This window comes from Zeus faber, assembly GCF_960531495.2.
Source record: "Zeus faber genome assembly, chromosome: 5".
NCBI classification, from domain to species: Eukaryota; Metazoa; Chordata; class Actinopteri; order Zeiformes; family Zeidae; genus Zeus; species Zeus faber.
This window is the reverse complement of record NC_137192.1, coordinates 16,614,629-16,631,394: the sequence shown is the minus strand read 5'-3', so window position 1 is coordinate 16,631,394 and position 16,766 is coordinate 16,614,629. Positions and strand designations below refer to the sequence as shown.

The following is a 16,766-nucleotide window of genomic DNA, read 5'->3' as shown; positions in this document are numbered from 1 at the left end:
TTATTACTTAACCATTAACAATAATCGCAATAACAATTATAATTATTATAATAACAATTATAATAATTACAACCTTCATTTAAGGCAAAGCTATGACTGCTATAGAAACATACAGCGCCTTTAATCTCTGGTTAACTGATCCTACCTTTATCACCGAGGATGCCATCGATGCTATGCTTTGTTTTCTTTTCCCCATCTTCATCCTTCTTATCACACTCATCCTCGTCATCTTTTTTGCCAAACCGGGCCCTCAACACGCGGCTGATGGAGCTCACTAATGGCAACAAAAAGTAAACGGGTGATTAGGCCGAAACATCAACTAGTAGAGTCACAATGAGCAACATGTCGACCACTGTGGGTCCAACTGTTAGTAGCACCAAGGGACAAGCCCAACACATCTTAACACTCCGTCCTGCTTGTTTACTACATCATCTTTTATTCTTTGTTTTTTTTTTACTTCAAAGTTGTATGCAATGTTGACTGGTAATAAGGAAACAGGTGCTTACCAGATGAAGCCTCACCTGAAGGGACCGTGCTTCTGTCGCACACCCCGTCCTTCAGCAGCTTGTCCCGGATCTCCCAGCTGAACATGCCCGGGTTCTCCCGCTTGTACTCCTCGATGCGCTTCTCCACGTCGGGGGTGGCCACCTGCTGCGGGGTCCGAGAGGGAGCGAGCGTCACTTTAAACGGTCATCCGTACAGCGCACGCGAACACTTCATTTGCACTCATAATAATAATAATAATAATAATAATAATAATAATAATAATAATAATAATAATAATAATAATAATAATATAGAATTAAACGACGTCTCGATGTTTTGTATTTTTTCTTGAAGACGATTCGATTCGCGGGGCGCGTGGGAGAAACACGGGTCGGCTTTCAAGTTTGAGGGGATCGTAGCCTATACACCGAGGGTGTCCAAGATAGGGCCCGCGGGCCGGATATCTACCGCAGAGCGGTCAAATCCGGTCCGCGGGACGGGAAAAAAAAAAAGAGGAAATTCAACTTTGGGGGAAAAAATAAATAAACTGCTTAATATATTCACATAAAGTTACAGCTGATAAATGGAAACCAAATTTAAAAAAAAAAACAAAAAAAAAACCCAGAGACGTGTCAAACGCTTGGAAAAAAATAAAAATGAGTCATTTCATATGCATCTTGATTCCAACTTTATCAGCCCGAGTGAGAAGCGTGGGGCGCGCACGTCCACGCACGCACGCGCGCACGCGCCGACGGTAATCGCGATGAGCAATCGCGGTTGAACAAAAAAAGTAGTCCGGCCCGGCGCGACGTAAACCGGGTTCAACACCCCCGGTCCAGACGGTGGTTGGCCGGGTGGTGCACGGTTGATGAGCCGCGGCCTTCACTAACCCTGGGCTTGCTGCCTCCTATGGCCCCGGGACGGATGGAGCCCGTCTCCTGGTACCGGCACAGGATCTTGGACACGCAGCCGTGGGAGACCCGCAGTTGTCTGGAGATGACGCAGGGCCGGATGCCGTGGTGGGCCATCTCCACGATCTTGTGTCGAATGTGGTTTGGCAGCGGCCTCCCGTTGATGAACACCCCGCCAAGCTGGTTGACCCGGCCCTGGCCCAGAGGAGTGGACACTGCAGTGCAGGAGGACAAAGCATCAGCAAAGGACCGGCACGTTCTGAAACATTAGCTTTTTGATTTATTGTTATATTTGTATGTATTTATTATTGCATACATTTGAGAAACATGAAACACAATAAGCCACCAATACAAAACGGGATACAATATTCAGGAATTTCTTAACACAAAATAAATAAATAGTGGAGCAGGAAAAAGTAAACACTTATTTTGTCCTGCCCCTATTCTATATACTCTTATATATCAGGCATATACTATAATTTCCTTACTGACAGTAATTCCACAAAAAGTTAGCTGTATGGTATGTGAATAGCAATTTATATATTTATAGAGGTTTAAACATAGGACATAAGATATATAAAATAGGATATGTACCCACATAATTACTCTGCTACTGATGCATGCAGGCCTATTAGTAATCAGGAGTGGAAATGAGCAGACCCTTCATTTGGCCATAGAATGTGTGCAGGCCACACAGTTTAGGGACATTATCATGTTATACATTTTCAAAAGAGCCTATTGCTAAATTCATTCATAGGCAGTCTGGCGGACAGGATCTATCAGGGGCGCGCGGTGCACTTCACCGTCCAATTCCACATTCAAGAGACACTGGAGAGTGTGGCTCCTTCCACCTTGATTATTCCCAGTCATGCTGTACAAATATTGGTGTGATCCTTTGAGCTGTCTCTTTTCTGTGTGTTATTGGCATTTCCAGCAGCGGGACACTTGAGTAAATCCTGCAGCTTGTGCAACTTGCGCACTACGTGGTTTGGTGCATCTTAGTTTAGGGCACTTGAGCACGCACTGTGCGTAGTGGGAAAACTGCCTCCATAAATGAATGCAAATAGAAAAATGATCTTTTTTTTTCCGGCGCGTGTGTTCAGACAACATGAAGAAAACATATTGATTAATGCAAATTGTTTGTATGAGTGCATGTAAAGTATTAAGCAACTTATATTTACTCATTTGCACCAGTCGGTAGCCACAATTTTGTGAAATGGGTTAAAACCAAAACAACGTATAATTTGTCGAAAAACAAGTGATCATGTTCATCTGAACCATGAACAAAACAGCATATAGATATAACTCATATGCCTCAACTCCTCTGAACCTCTGCTGAAAACACATATTTTCTATTTTGTTTTATGTTGCCTGCGCATTTTATTCTTATTGTTGTTTTGTTTTGTTTGTTAGTTTTTGTTTTTTCAATTGGTAGACGCTGGTTGTTTCAAAATGTTTATGCCTTCATACATAAATACATAAATAAATAAATGGACTGGACATTTTACAATAATTTCCAGTGTCACCACAGGTATTGAGGTATCTTTGCACTAGCATTTAATTCCAGTAGTCTCTTACCTTCCAGAGGGAAGCCGGTGCGGGGGTAGTTCTGGCCCGGCGCAGGGCGCATCATCCTGGGCATTGTTCCCGGTAAAGTAGCCATCGGAGCTACCCAAGAAAAAGCCAAATGTGCTCTGGAGGAACCGTTGAGCACCCTCGCAAGTCCACACAAGAAACTCTTGCGGATGCTTAAACGGGAATATCTTCAAAACGCAAAAAACAATGTGCAACAGTTTACAAATCCCAATCCCCAGAAAGTTGTGGATAAACCCTTCCACATGCAGTAGGGGGGGGGAAAAAACCCAAAAAAAAACAAAAAAAAAAAAAACAATGACGCTGCGGAGAATTAACAAAATAAAAGCCCCTCTGTGGTTGTAATGTTCGGCTCACGCTAAATGTGTTCTTTATTCTTTCTACTTTGTGGTCAGTAGTTTTGGGAGCGCCTGCTTTCTGGGTGGAGGGAGTTGAAGTGGCCAACTTTAGCGCAGGTTGTAGGAGGAGACAGAGCAGCGCTCCCATAGGCTGCTCTGCTTCTTTTATGGATGAAACACTGTGGTTTTAGCCAGGCACCGCTGAGCCAATCACAAAACCACTGTGGATCTGAAGAACAAATTATACTTTTAATTCTCTGCTGCCTTTCCCAGTGCATTTTAAAGCACCGACGCCGCACTTTAAAATGTTGTCTACCAATATCCAATATAGAAAGTATTGAAATGCAATTTGACAACCGAGCAACATATTGCGTTTTCTCCTTTTCTTTCTTTCTTTCTTTCTTTCTTTCTTTCTTCTCTTTTTTCTTTTTTCTCTTTCGTTATTTCTCCATTTCCTCCTCTTTAAAATGTAGTCTTGTACCTGTAACATAACCTTAAACATGAACGGCGTGATTAAAGTTCGTCAACATAAAACGTGGAATGGAAATTATATACAAGTATTTCAATGTTATATTATGAAGGTACTATGTTCGAACACGCTACATCTTAAAATATCTCGTTAAAAACATGACATCATTCACCTTTAATTTCATGACTTTGTCAGTTATTATGTATAATTTTTTTATGATTATTATTATTATCTAAAAGCACCAAAAAGAAAAAGACAAAAACGAACCAGATATTTCTGCACATTTCATTAAAGTTTCACTCCATTGACTTGGGAACAATAAATCATATTATAATGCTAATTGTAGATTAATTCAAATGCAGACAATGCTAAGTTAATGGAAAATGGTGTGGTTTCTGAATAGATCAGCCAAGGTGAATAGAAGCCTCACACATAAGATGTCCTTTTTTTAATTATAATGTTATAATAAACTAAATTCCAATTTCCGAGAACGTCAAACTCCGTAAAAGTAGTGTTTTGGAGTAATTATAACATCCAGACAGCCTCCGTGTGGATGGCAACAGGTTGCCTTGCTCTGCAGCACATGTTGTGGTAATTGCTGAAAGGTAATTGTTATTAAATAACTCGCAGCAGTTTAACTGGAATAAAGAGGGGGACACCCGGCAGAGAAGGGGAGCTGCGTGTGCGGCTCCGTGGGCCCCGCCGTGCATATAAAATCGTGTGACAATTGCCGTAGAAAACACTCCTGGTGGAAGGCAATTTCACAAATAATTTTACCAACAATTAGGGAGTGTGGAGGGGTGAAATGGCGATTTCACATGCGGATGTGCCGGTGGGGAGGACTGGTGCCCTGCCGACCAGCCCTGACCCCGCTGCCCCGCTCCGGTGCGCCTCACACTGGGCAGAGCCGCACAAAGAGCCGCTGCGCCTCCCGGGAGGCTCCAGCCCTGGATTAACACAAGCACCATTCAATCATGTGGGAGGCAAACAATAGACATGTTTGGAAACTCTTGTTAAAATCTCAGCAAGTCCTCTGATGGCTGTTTCATCTTTCTTTCCTTCCGCCTCTTCTCTCCCCCGCTCCCCTCTCCCTGTCTCCATCAGGCTGTAGTTAAAATGGAAGTCATTGATGACACGCCAGTTAAAGCTAATAAGGCTTTCTCAGTAAATGTCCCCGTTTATATCCTCTGTTAATAATCATCCATCAGTTCTACTACTAGATAATGACACCCAACACATGCGTTGGCTACACCTGGCAAAAAATAAGCCCATTTCGCTGGGTGGTCAAAAAAAAAAGTTCAATCAATATACAATTTAAGTATCACATACATTTATCTATATTAAGATTCAAGATTCAATAGGTTTTTTTTGTCACATACATATACGGAGTCACTGTGGGTATGTATATCATTTAGATTAGCAATTAGCAATTTAGAAAAAAAAAAAAAAGAAAAATTACGTGGCGTGAAAGCAAAGTTGCAATGTTAGACATTAAAATCTTCTTATGTCAAATAGGAACAGACAACTATTACACTGGGTTAAAATGATATTTTTTCACTTAATGACCACCTCTGGTTTAATTGCATTATAAAATTATACCAAAATAATATAGACGCAGCTGGAAATAGACATAACAAATGCATATAAATAACACAACTTATTTATTTTATCTGCGTGTGTGTGTGTGTGTGTGCGTGTGTGTGTGTGTGTGCGTGTGTGTGTGTGTGTGTGTGTGCGTGTGTGCATGTGTGTGCGTGTGTGTGTGTGTGTGTGTGAGAGAGTTTATTGTGTGTCGTGGGATATGAGTCTCTTATTCATATACATATCTCATATTTTCCAAGTTTGGTTGAGAACGTCAAGAAAAATGCCATCATGTCCACTAGTGGGCGACTGTACCTTCAGCCCTTCTGAGTGATGTGTTCATCCTATGTACACAGAGAGGAGTTTGTCTGTGTTTCTGGCTCCCCCTGTTCGTTCTCCTTCTCCCGCACCAAGCAAATAACTTGCACCAAGGCTTGGATTTCACCAACCTTCTTCCATTGCCTCCGATCTTATCTTGATCTGGATTGCACTTCAAACGCTTGTTTCCCCTCATTATTTGCATTGTGGTTTGGCTACTTACCGAACTTTTTCTTTTCCTTGTAGGTAACATACCGCTGTTTCTTTTCCTATCTATTTTCTGAATCACTCCATTCAGTGTTGAGCTGTTTATAGGCCTCAAGTCCCCAAAGAGAAATCACCTGTGATTTAAACAAAATACCAATTTTGAAGTTTGTCTTTCTCTGAGCTGAATAAAAGCTATACGTATCGATTTTGTATGCCTATGCTTGGTATGATATATCAATTTTAACAGTAGGCTATTATTGTTTATGCATTTCAGTGGTATATGACACTCTGCTGTACTATTTCATCAAGTATGTATTGAGTCAAGATGTATATTTATAAATGAAAGTGTTAGATACAGGAAGCATTAAAGGCAGAACTCTCCTGCTGCGACCAACTCCATGTTGAGTTTTAAATATAAAAAAAAAAGAATGTTATAATTTTTAAAATGTACTTTATATTACACTTTGAAGCGATATTTATTCTGTGGAGGTATGCAGCACTTATATATGAAAGTATAGCTGATTCTGCACTATCCTATTTTACATATAACAAATATTAGGACGATAGCAGAATAAAGGGATATGGAAATCGGCTGAAAGTGAAAAAAGGAGAATTATTGGTGTCGCATTTGGCTGATGGAGGGAGATGAGCGATCATTACAGGCACCAACACATGCTGGTGTGGTTTAGGCTATTTGTATGGGATTTATATAGAGTGAACAATTCATGGTGGCTTTAATAAACACCTAAAGATAAGAAATATGTATGGGAGAATGTCAATATTTGCAAAAAGTTTCTACCAAATTAACAAGAGCTGCTGTCACTCTCCTGTTGGCAACAGCTAATCAATGTGGCTCCTATTAATATTGAATTCATGTACGCATTAAAAGTAATTTAACCCTAACCCTAACCCCATAATAATAATGGTCAGCATATTAAACTGAGGTGGGCGTACAGGCGTAGATCATCATAGATTTTGTCCCTAACAGCTTGATGTTGCTGGTTCCTATCAAGGGTTGTTCCTGTTCAAGGGTTTCTATGGCTTAAATATAAAAGATATAAACATTAAAACAAAAAATATGAATCCTTTGAGATATCTTCAAAAGGGGGCAATATTCACCTCTGAACACTGGATGAACAGTTCACAGATCAGCTTTAACCACTATAGATATTGATGTTTAATACTGTAGCAGTAAACCAAATATTGAACCTGGAACCCCAGATTGAACCCCATGAATCAGTCTCACCACGCCCCACCGTGCTGAGGTGAAGAGCCCCGTTTTGGTTCCGACGGGTCTGCGTTGGAGGCCCCGCAGGGCCCGTCCTCACGCCACAGCGAGCCGATCCCAGAGCGACGCTGTCCACACTCCAGCCGGAATCTTGTTAACTTGCTGAAGCATGTTCACATCTGCTTGGAATTATCCAAATGTGTAATCGTTTCCTTATGGGAATTATTTTATCAGGAGGCAGAGAGAGCGAGAGAGAGAGAGAGAGAGAGAGAGAGAGAGAGAGAGAGGGAGCGCATATAAAATGTGTGTGTTATGTTAGAACTTTAATTACAGGAAGCTGATTTAAGATACTCATCTGATTATTTGAGGTGCAGCGAGGAGCAGTTAACAGGCCGACAAGGTGGGAGACCAAGAGCGCAGTAGTGTCGTCCCCCGGACACTCTTCAAATAAAAACAGGCAATTCACCAATATGACCGAATCTTGCATGAATCATACTGAGGATTGTAAAATTCGAGAGATCATTATATTTATCGAGGAAAGTTGAACAGGTTCAATGCAAAACCATCCGAGCATTGACGTTCAAGGTAAGGATATTGGTTCTTCGTGGCACGCCCACTGGTTCTGTTACCGTTCAAACTCATCTATTTGCATAGAATTTCACAGACAGAAGCATTCTTATTAGGGTAAGGCACTGCCCAATGACTCAGTACCGAACGAGGAGATTTGAAATATAACATTGACATAATTGGTTAATTTATCTTCCGGAATCTGAAGCATATATATTCTTTATAAATTGTTTATCTAATACATAATAGTAATACGGACCTCCAAAGCAACTCTCAGAGCAATTTTGAAAGCAATTTATACAGAACAACAATTATATATATATATATATATATATATATATATACAGGATATATAAATATCCATAACTCCAGAATTCAAAAGTTATTATTATTATTATTTTTTTTTTTAACCACAGAAAAAGGCAAATTGAAGTGGGCAGAACTCTCAGAATTTCCCATGGAGTTACGATAGGAAAGAAGAACCAGAAAAAGAACACACAAAACAAAAAAAGACAGTAAAAAGGACGCCAGTAGAGTCAAAGACGTTGGTCCAGAAACTAGGGTCGTTCACAAAAAAAAAAAACAGTACAGAAGTGAGGGCAGGAGTAAACGTCCAAAAAAAAGAGAGCACCCCGATGGAGGAAAGTGGGATATGACGGTGACATCAGGCAGAAAAACAACCGACAGAAAAAAAACAAAAACAAGCAGGCTCAGCTGGATGGCTCCAGGTGGGCGGAGGTGTTGGTGGAGGGGTGGCAGCAGTAGGGTGGGGGGAGGGGGGGGTGATCCGTGGCAGACGGGGGGTGACGTTCTGTCACCGCTCGTTATAGTGTGAATTCCATTTATCCTCCATAACAGGTTCACCTGGCGCCGCATCTCCAAGCCTGCGGAGCGATGCTGGAGATGGAGGCCCGGGGAAGGAAGCGTTTGATCACCAGGGGCCGGATGGACAGTACAATACGCTACGTCTCGGGCATTCGAATCCATCTGGGTACCTAGTTAAGTCACCACCGGGCTAATGGCGATCCGTACGATCCTGTTTTTGCGGAGTGGATTCCGGGTCACGGAATTCCATTTGAGAACGCAAACATCCAGGTTGACCCTCGTCTTCGCTGAAGATGGCGGCGGGCCCACCGCCAACGACGGAAGCCACGATGGAAACGGCAGATAAAGGAGCAAATGCGTCATCCAAAATACATCGAACGGCTGTTTATTGTGAAGTGCCAGCTAATTTAAGTAACAAATGTGCAACTTTGAAAATAATAACCGTACGGACTACCACTTTAAAGGCAAAGGGATACGTGTGATTTGGTATCTGTTTCTAGCTCTGGCTTGGCTGGGTGGTGAGATCAGCCTTCCCATTGCGGGCTTTAACGGGCTTGATCCAGTATGTAAAGCTTAAATCTTCCTCGGTTTTTTTTTTTCCCTCCTTCTCCCTTGTTTTGTGACCACGTCCAGACAGGAGGTGGGCGCTGCTGTGCGAGAGACAAAGGGCCCCTGAAGTTCAGACACTGAGAGAAAGCAACAGTTTTCCACTCTTCTCGGCAAACACAGCGGCAGTTCATCAAAAAGTGGCTCCCATGCACATCCCCCCCGGCTCTTATCACCCTGCAGCAGCGCCCACCTGTCCCATTCCGTTAACCGCTACAGCAGCCCAATAATGGGAGCTTTTCTATTTCTCAGGCACACGAAATCACGCACTAACACTCTAAATACCCCCATCGGTTTCCGAGCATATTTGTGTTTATTACAGTATTACATTGGACACTCGCAGCCGTAATCGCTGTGGCTGCTCCTCACAGGTCGCTCCCAATGCGGTATCAAGTCGTAGCGCTGCTGTTTTATTTCATTCCGCCATTGATCTTGTGTCTTTGATGATTTGCGTCAAACTATTACAAAAGCCTCGAGACGCCAGGACATTTTGAACAGGGGATATAACTCCTCATGGCTGCTCCTGCTGTGCCTTTCTAAGGCGGGTGTAATTTCAGTGAAATTGGAGTGCTCTTAGTTGGGCGTAAAGTGTCCTGAGACAAAAGCATGATCACATTTACACATTGAGACCCTCTGTTTCACTGATGCATTTCTGCAATATGTTCACGGGGATGATGATCATCCACGATTTCCCGATTGTTCACGGGCATATCTCATTTACCAAATACACATTTGCACAGAGAAAAACACAATATTTTATGATGAAAGAATTTTACATTATGAAAGCATGTGCAGATTTTACAGTACCTTTACCTATACCGACTGGCAAACTTTCTACTGGTGACTCCCCTTTCCTCTGAGATGTGTAAGCTTGTAATAAATTCCCTATTGATTAAGACTAATACTCAATAATACGCTGTTTAAGAGTTGAATAGATTCATAGAAATCTATTATACTTGTTGAATGTGAACTCCTATGTGATGTGTCATCAACACTGATCAGTGGCTTATTAATGGTGAGAACCTCTGCGTTGTCCACAGCTCAGTAGCCCGGAGGTTTTAATGTCAAAGTTAAAATACAGCTTTTAAAATATGTTGTAATAAGGGAAAAATGTTTTGGGAAACTGGACACTGAGAGCAGACGCAAACAGTGAATTATTTGTAAAGGAGCACGACGGGTGAACTGGAATCATTCATTACAGCAGACCAGTGTTGCAATCCAGTTAACACGCTCAAGAATGCTGGGAATGCGTATATGTGTTTGAATTTGTATATATTCATTGTGTGTGTGTGTGTGTGTGTGTGCGTGCGTGCGTGTGCGTGTGCGCGTGTGTGTGCGAGTGTGTGTATGTGTGTGGCATGTGACAGAACTAGAATTCGAGGGTATCACGCTCTGATGTGCATGCCAAATCCACTTGTCCTCTGACACAACCGACCAGTCTCGCTGTGCCGCCTGAGCCCTGCCAGCAGAACGGACAGTAGGATATCGCACCGGTCATTGACCCTTTCGGCGAAAAATCACAATAAATGCATCGTCTGCCCACCCCGACACCCCCTCCCACACACACACAAACTTTGGGGGATTATGCTTAAAAAATAAATAAATAAATGAATGAATGAATGAATAAATAAATAAATAAATAAAACATATGAAAATGTATCAGATGGATATAAAAATATGGTCGTTGGTAGTGTTGGTAGAATGCTGATACTGTCAATGAATTTGAATAGTGATATTGCCCGATTAGGAGTCTCTTTCCCGCAAAGCAGTCTGCGTGATGGAAGCGGACACAAACCCCATGCCTTTCTTCCTTTAATCATCAGCCTGTAAGGGCTGACAAATCCTGAAAAAGGGGAACAGAAAAAGAAAAAGTGTCTTTGTTAATGAAGATAAAAGAAATGCCTCCATTTTGCATGCTGCTACAATTAGTTTCACCGCAATTAGTCTCAGCACAAGCATCTGAAAGATAGTTCTAGAAAAAGATCACTTGACCCCCCCCCCCGCCCCCCCCCCCCCTCCCTCCCTCCCGCCCCCGCAACGCAGACTAAGTCTCTTTCAATATGTATCTTCAGAACTAGAACGGCCACTTCGGCTGGACACGAGAGTGGAGGACATCAGAGACGTCCAACGCGGCCGGACACAGAGAGAAAGTACATGTATTACAAAGTGCAAAAACCACATTAAAAAAATAACAAATGACAGGACATTTGAATGAACGGGGGGGGGGGGGGTGGTGGCGGCTAGACTAAGTAAGTATAACTGAAATCTCCTCTGAACTGAATATGATTACGTTAATATACCGAAAAAGTCTTTAATTTGACTTCAATCGCCCGGTTCGACCGCCGCCAACTACTGCATCCCACTCTGTGACATCAAGACCCTCGCCGGGCAGATGCATTTGAGGTTCGGTCGAGGGAGGTAAAATCAGGAACACATTAAATACAAAGCTCAATAGGGACATATCCATAACAAAGTAAAACCAAATAATTAACAGAACTTGTTATCTTTTTTGAGAAAGGCCCAAATATGAAGTCCTGCCTTGTGCGGTAGTGGCCCAGGAATGAACTGTCAGAGGCTCCAATTGCAACCTGCCATAGATTCCACCATTCAAGTTGCTGACTATTTCCTTTCTCTAAAACAAACTTGATTCATAGTAATAATGACTCCAAAATATATTAGTTCTACTTGGCGTGCGTAAAACCAAATAAAGTATAATGATGTGACGATTTTTTTTTTTTGTTCAATTGAAATGCTCCTTTTTGGAGATAGGGGCAAAAACATTATCATAGTTAGAGATTAGTGCATAACGTCTCACACTTTACAATAATAAACCCATGTCTCCAGAATGACTTTTAATACAGCTGCAACGGGGCTATTTCCAGGCTGTCTGCTTGATACACTCGTATGTCATCACTTAAAAGCATTTAGTTTATGGCATGGTTTTCTTTCAAGAAGAGGATATTCTTGGCGGCGTGCGCAGTCATAGTAAAGTTAGACAACTTAAACCGCAACGTCCGGAGCAGGTCCGGTCTTAAGGCGGGGCACCTTTCGCCTTTTTTTTTTTTTTTTTTTTTTTTTTTTTTTTTTAAGAATGTCATCTGAGCGTCTCTAAGTGAACTGTCACAGGCGATTAGAGGAGGAACAACTTGTCTTAGTACAGCAGAGCATGGGGTCCTCACGAGAGAGCCAGAGCCACAAGCAGAATCAATGTCACTGTTCAGATAATCATGCATTGCACATCCACCATGAACGATGCATTTTGTTTGCTACCTAACTGTGTAAAGCCTCTATTCATTTTCCCATTTTTCCACGGCAAAGCGGTCAACGGAATAATGACGTTTTAATCTCGATTTCCATTTGCACGAGTTGAGAAGAAATAGAAGCGCTTTATCGTAGCCTTTGTTGGCCTGGCTGCAAATTTTCTGTTTGCGATAAACAAAGTTCAAGTCGTATTTTTAGCAAAGTTTTAGCTCTTGTTTTAATATGCTGGTGTGTTAAGGGAAAATGTCAAAAAACAAAGGAAATTAAATGCTGAATAATATTTCACGTCACTTCAACATTATGTCGTCTAGTTGTGTACTATTTCTCATATTTCTCCTGAAAAGTAATTCAGTCAATTATGTCAGCCTCACAGTCACAGCGAGGGTATGTTTAGGGTTAGGATGGGAAAGAAAAGTCGAGGTCAAAACACCTTTAAAATGAATGGCCAAACGGCATAATTGTTGTTGTGGTGGTGGTCAGGGTTTGGGAACAGGTTGGATTGGATTAGCGTGGTCAAAATTGAAATCAAAATTTTCCAGAAAAGAACTATTCCCTGAACAACGATCTCTGTTCGGTGTTGTATACGGTAGCGTTGGGGAAGCGAGAACGGCGAGGAGGCGGTGACGCGTTCGACGGCTCGACCAAGCTCGTTTTTACCTTTGACGCAGCAACAGCTCGCCCGAGGTTGAGGGGTCCCCGGTGACAACGTGAAACGGGCTGGATAACTCGCTGGCTCTCTCCTGGCGCCCTCGTCTCTCTCCTTCCGCCCGGGCGCACTTCCACTTAAGCCCCAATTACCCCGCCCCGGAAGACCTTCCCAGCCAATTACCCACCACGGCGAACGCCTCCCCCGATAAAACATTGCAAAGCAACAATGGATGAACGGGAACTTTATACCCGGCGTTGCAATATTTTCCCGATACAGATATGAACGGAATAAACTGCTGGTTTCCGTTGGCGAGTCATTTTGGGACAGCCACGTACACTGAGAACAAGGACTCGTCTATTTTGTGTGTTGTCAGTGACCTCTCCGCACTGAAAACCATGTGTTTGTCACACACAGAAAAACAAGCTGGGTGTGAAATCAGCATGTTCCGAGGCAGGGGGGAGCAGGGGCATCCAATGGGCACAAATCTCTGCGCGTCTGGACCACATAGGGAAAAAGTAGTGGCCCCTCCATTCATGGGTGACTTCCAGGAAAGTTGTGTTTTCTTCCCTGCTCGGGCCAACTGGTTCAACTGGTTCAAGTGTTGCTTTAATGTTTGAGGCCGATCAAACCTACAGCTAAAAGTAGAAATGAAAGAGTGGCTTTGGCATGGTGTTCACCAAACAATAAATAACAATTGTATTATTAGTGTATATTATAAATAATTATTACTATTATTATTATTGTGTTTTTTTGTATTTGTAGTGTTTTTTGTTGTTGTTGTGGCTGTTTTGGTTGTTGTTGTTGTTGTCGTTGTTGTTGTTGTTGTTGTTTCTGTTGTTGCTGTTGCTGTTTTGGTTGTTGTTGTTGATGTTGTTGTGGTTGTTGTCGTCTCCTCGTGAGATTCGGCTTCGTTTTTAATGGGATAAAGTTTTCCACAAATTGATTGAAATGCAGCAATATTCCTCGCATTAGGGTTGAAAAAGAAAGTTGACTTTCTATAACGGGCCCGCTTGTGACCCTTGTATTTTAGGAAGTCCTAAAATACCGAAAACAGTGTCACAGCATCTAAATGTTTTTTTTGTGGCTTGTTTGTGACGTGTTCCCACTGAGTTGGTGCATATACCTTCCTGCCTTGGTCCTCTTTTTTGATGATGAAGACGACGTTGGTCTTAAAATGTAAATGTGTTTCTGTTCTGAAGAAACGCATTTTTTGTTTCATTATTAGTGCAGCGCAGCACGGCAGTGCAACGCCGCCACCCGGTGCTGGTGAAACGAGTTGCAGCCGGAAACACAATCCTGCCATTTCCGGTTCAAACATGGCTGCGCCCTGACGAATGTCACGTTACGTTGCTTTGGTTTGTGTTTTTTTTCTGGAGGGAAACTGGAAACTACTCTGGCAGGTAATTTAGAAAACACTGTTTAACCTATAACAGATAATTAAAAATACATAAAAGTCCGTCTAGCTTCCTCCGGTATCGTGTATTTACCTGCTTATGCTAACACCGTGTAACATGAGCACCAACTTCTACATTGTCGTTGTTTACGCAGGATATTTAAAGCTGACGTCATGGTCCATCTGTGTGAGTATTGCCATTACAACGCTATCGTACATAACTTGGAGTGAACACGTCACACACGTTCATTCGTCGCGTCGTCTTGACACTCGGGTCTTGTCGGTGCGGGGCCATAGTGACGCAACGAATGATCGCGATACATTTTGACGAATGTGTTGATATTGTGGCGACTGATGTTGATGCTGTTTACAGACCAGAACGAGACAATCATCGGTAAGGACGATTCAAACCCTCTATGAAGTTAAGGAAGCATTTAGATATTTAACTATATTATAAGATATCTATTCTCATCTCACAATATCAACAATAAAACATATCCTCCAGCCCTGGTACGAGATATTTGTGGTTGATCGTACGTGCATGTTATTTAGAGGCGTCCCTCTCAACCTTTACTCTGATGGTGCAGGAAATTTCCGTCCAACCACTTTCCAAACCATACTTATGGTCCTTGCTTTTCTCGCCCGATCCATTGTCTCAAGTGAAAAAACACAAAGCTAAATATTTCAATTTTTATAAGAATTAATTTTAGGAGAAGATTGATGCGGATACTTTTAATGTGCAATATGTTTGTAGAAACACACGAGTGATATGATGAAGCAATACAATTTCCTTCCCAGCTATTCACTGACAAGATAATTACATCCGAAGTCTTTGACACGGTTATATGAAGCAAGTTTTCCTCTTAATAAAATACAGATTGTATTTGTTTCTCCCCATAGCCTCGTTTCTCCTAAAGAAGTACCACAAGGGGCACATGGTCATCAGGCTGGCCCTCGCTGGCCATAAGCAGGCAAACAGACCCTTCTACCGCATTGTGGCAGCGTACAACAAAAGAGCACGAGACAGTAAATACATCGAGCAGCTTGGCTCCTATGATCCCCTCCCGAACATCTACAATGAGAAACTGGTTAGCTTCAACTTTGACAGGATCAAGTACTGGATGGGTTGCGGCGCACACCCTTCGAAGCCGGTGGAAAAACTGCTAGGTGTGTTATTTACTACCAACAGTAAATGTGTTTTCTTTCCAGGTGGATCCACTTTGCTTAATCTTTAGGGCAAACCTATCTGTATAATTGCTCTGGTCTGACTGTAATGTTTAATCAGGGAGGTCCATCCATGTTTGTGATGATAATCTATACCCTTTTTGGCTTTATGACCTTTTGAGATTAAAATCACTTGATCTTTGTCATTTTCTATATTATTGGATCCCAGTACTTGCATGCACAGTTTATGTGACGTGTTCACAATGACTGTGTCTTTACACCCTAAGGTTTGAGGAATCAACAATGTATTATGTGGCCACATACTACAGGCCTTTCAGGCTTGTGAACTGTACTTTTTTTGTTTTTAATCGACAGATGTAGTTGCTTTCTTTTATTTAATTGCATAAAAGACAAAAATATTCTATATATATATATATATAGATATATATCTATATATCATTATATATAGATATATATATATACACACACACACACACACACACAAATAACTGAAACATGTCCTTTCCCTCTGCTTTAACGGTGGTATTTTCTATTTCTTATATACTGTAGGGTTGGCAGGGTTCTTCCCACTGCATCCCATGACGATAACAGAAGCGGAGAGACAGAGAGCGCTCACAGAACAGAGCCACACATCAGCAGCAGGGGACAGTCTGGAAGAAGGACATAAGCAGCAGGAAGTATGAGCACCACTGCCTGGTATCTGACTAGACGGCTCATCGCTGTGGAAGTGGACTATTTCTGCTCACTGTGAAGGCATTGAAATAGCAAAGCAAAATAAGAAACACTTGTTGGATGACCATACAATAGATGTCTTGTTGGGATCAACTGATTTATGTGACTAAATTAAAATAATACAAAATCACTGTATTGAGCTTTTCAATCAGGATCAGAATTATTTTATTTTGCAAGGAAAGTGACGTGGTGAGGCTGGTGTACAAAGGACAATAAGCAACATGATATGAGCAACAAATTAACAATATATTGATCAAAGAATTAAACTAAATATTAATTGCCAAATATTGACATACTAAGTTATTAACTGCAAAATTATGTAGGCTGTGAAAGCCTCAGGCAATGAGGAATATGGGGGGGCGGGGGGGGTGTAAGTCCCAGAGTCAGTGAGAGGCAGGGGGTTTGTTTGTGAGCCCC

General features: G+C 41.9%; 2 protein-coding genes across 4 annotated transcripts in view; one reads left to right on the top strand and one right to left on the bottom strand.

The window, feature by feature from the left end:
• pax7a (paired box 7a) overlaps positions 1-3,060 on the bottom strand; it is a gene marked incomplete at both ends in the record, with an annotated part of 45,940 nt that extends 42,880 nt beyond the window's left edge. For 2 of the 3 annotated variants that reach the window (XM_080000551.1, XM_080000552.1), the window contains 4 exons: positions 146-274; positions 507-651; positions 1,377-1,612; positions 2,976-3,060. In XM_080000551.1, coding sequence (XP_079856677.1) covers positions 146-274; positions 507-651; positions 1,377-1,612; positions 2,976-3,060 — 595 coding nt within the window. The remainder of the gene's footprint in view (positions 1-145; positions 275-506; positions 652-1,376; positions 1,613-2,975) is intronic. The other variant, XM_080000553.1, reaches the window with a different exon arrangement.
• Positions 3,061-14,334: 11,274 nt separating this feature from the next.
• mrps16 (mitochondrial ribosomal protein S16) lies at positions 14,335-16,479 on the top strand. Its single transcript, XM_080000345.1, has 4 exons — positions 14,335-14,439; positions 14,588-14,619; positions 15,333-15,599; positions 16,167-16,479. Exons 2-4 carry the CDS (start codon positions 14,607-14,609, stop codon positions 16,298-16,300), a joined length of 414 nt encoding a protein of 137 aa, XP_079856471.1. The 5' UTR covers positions 14,335-14,439; positions 14,588-14,606; the 3' UTR covers positions 16,301-16,479.
• The last annotated feature ends 287 nt before the right edge of the window (positions 16,480-16,766 follow it).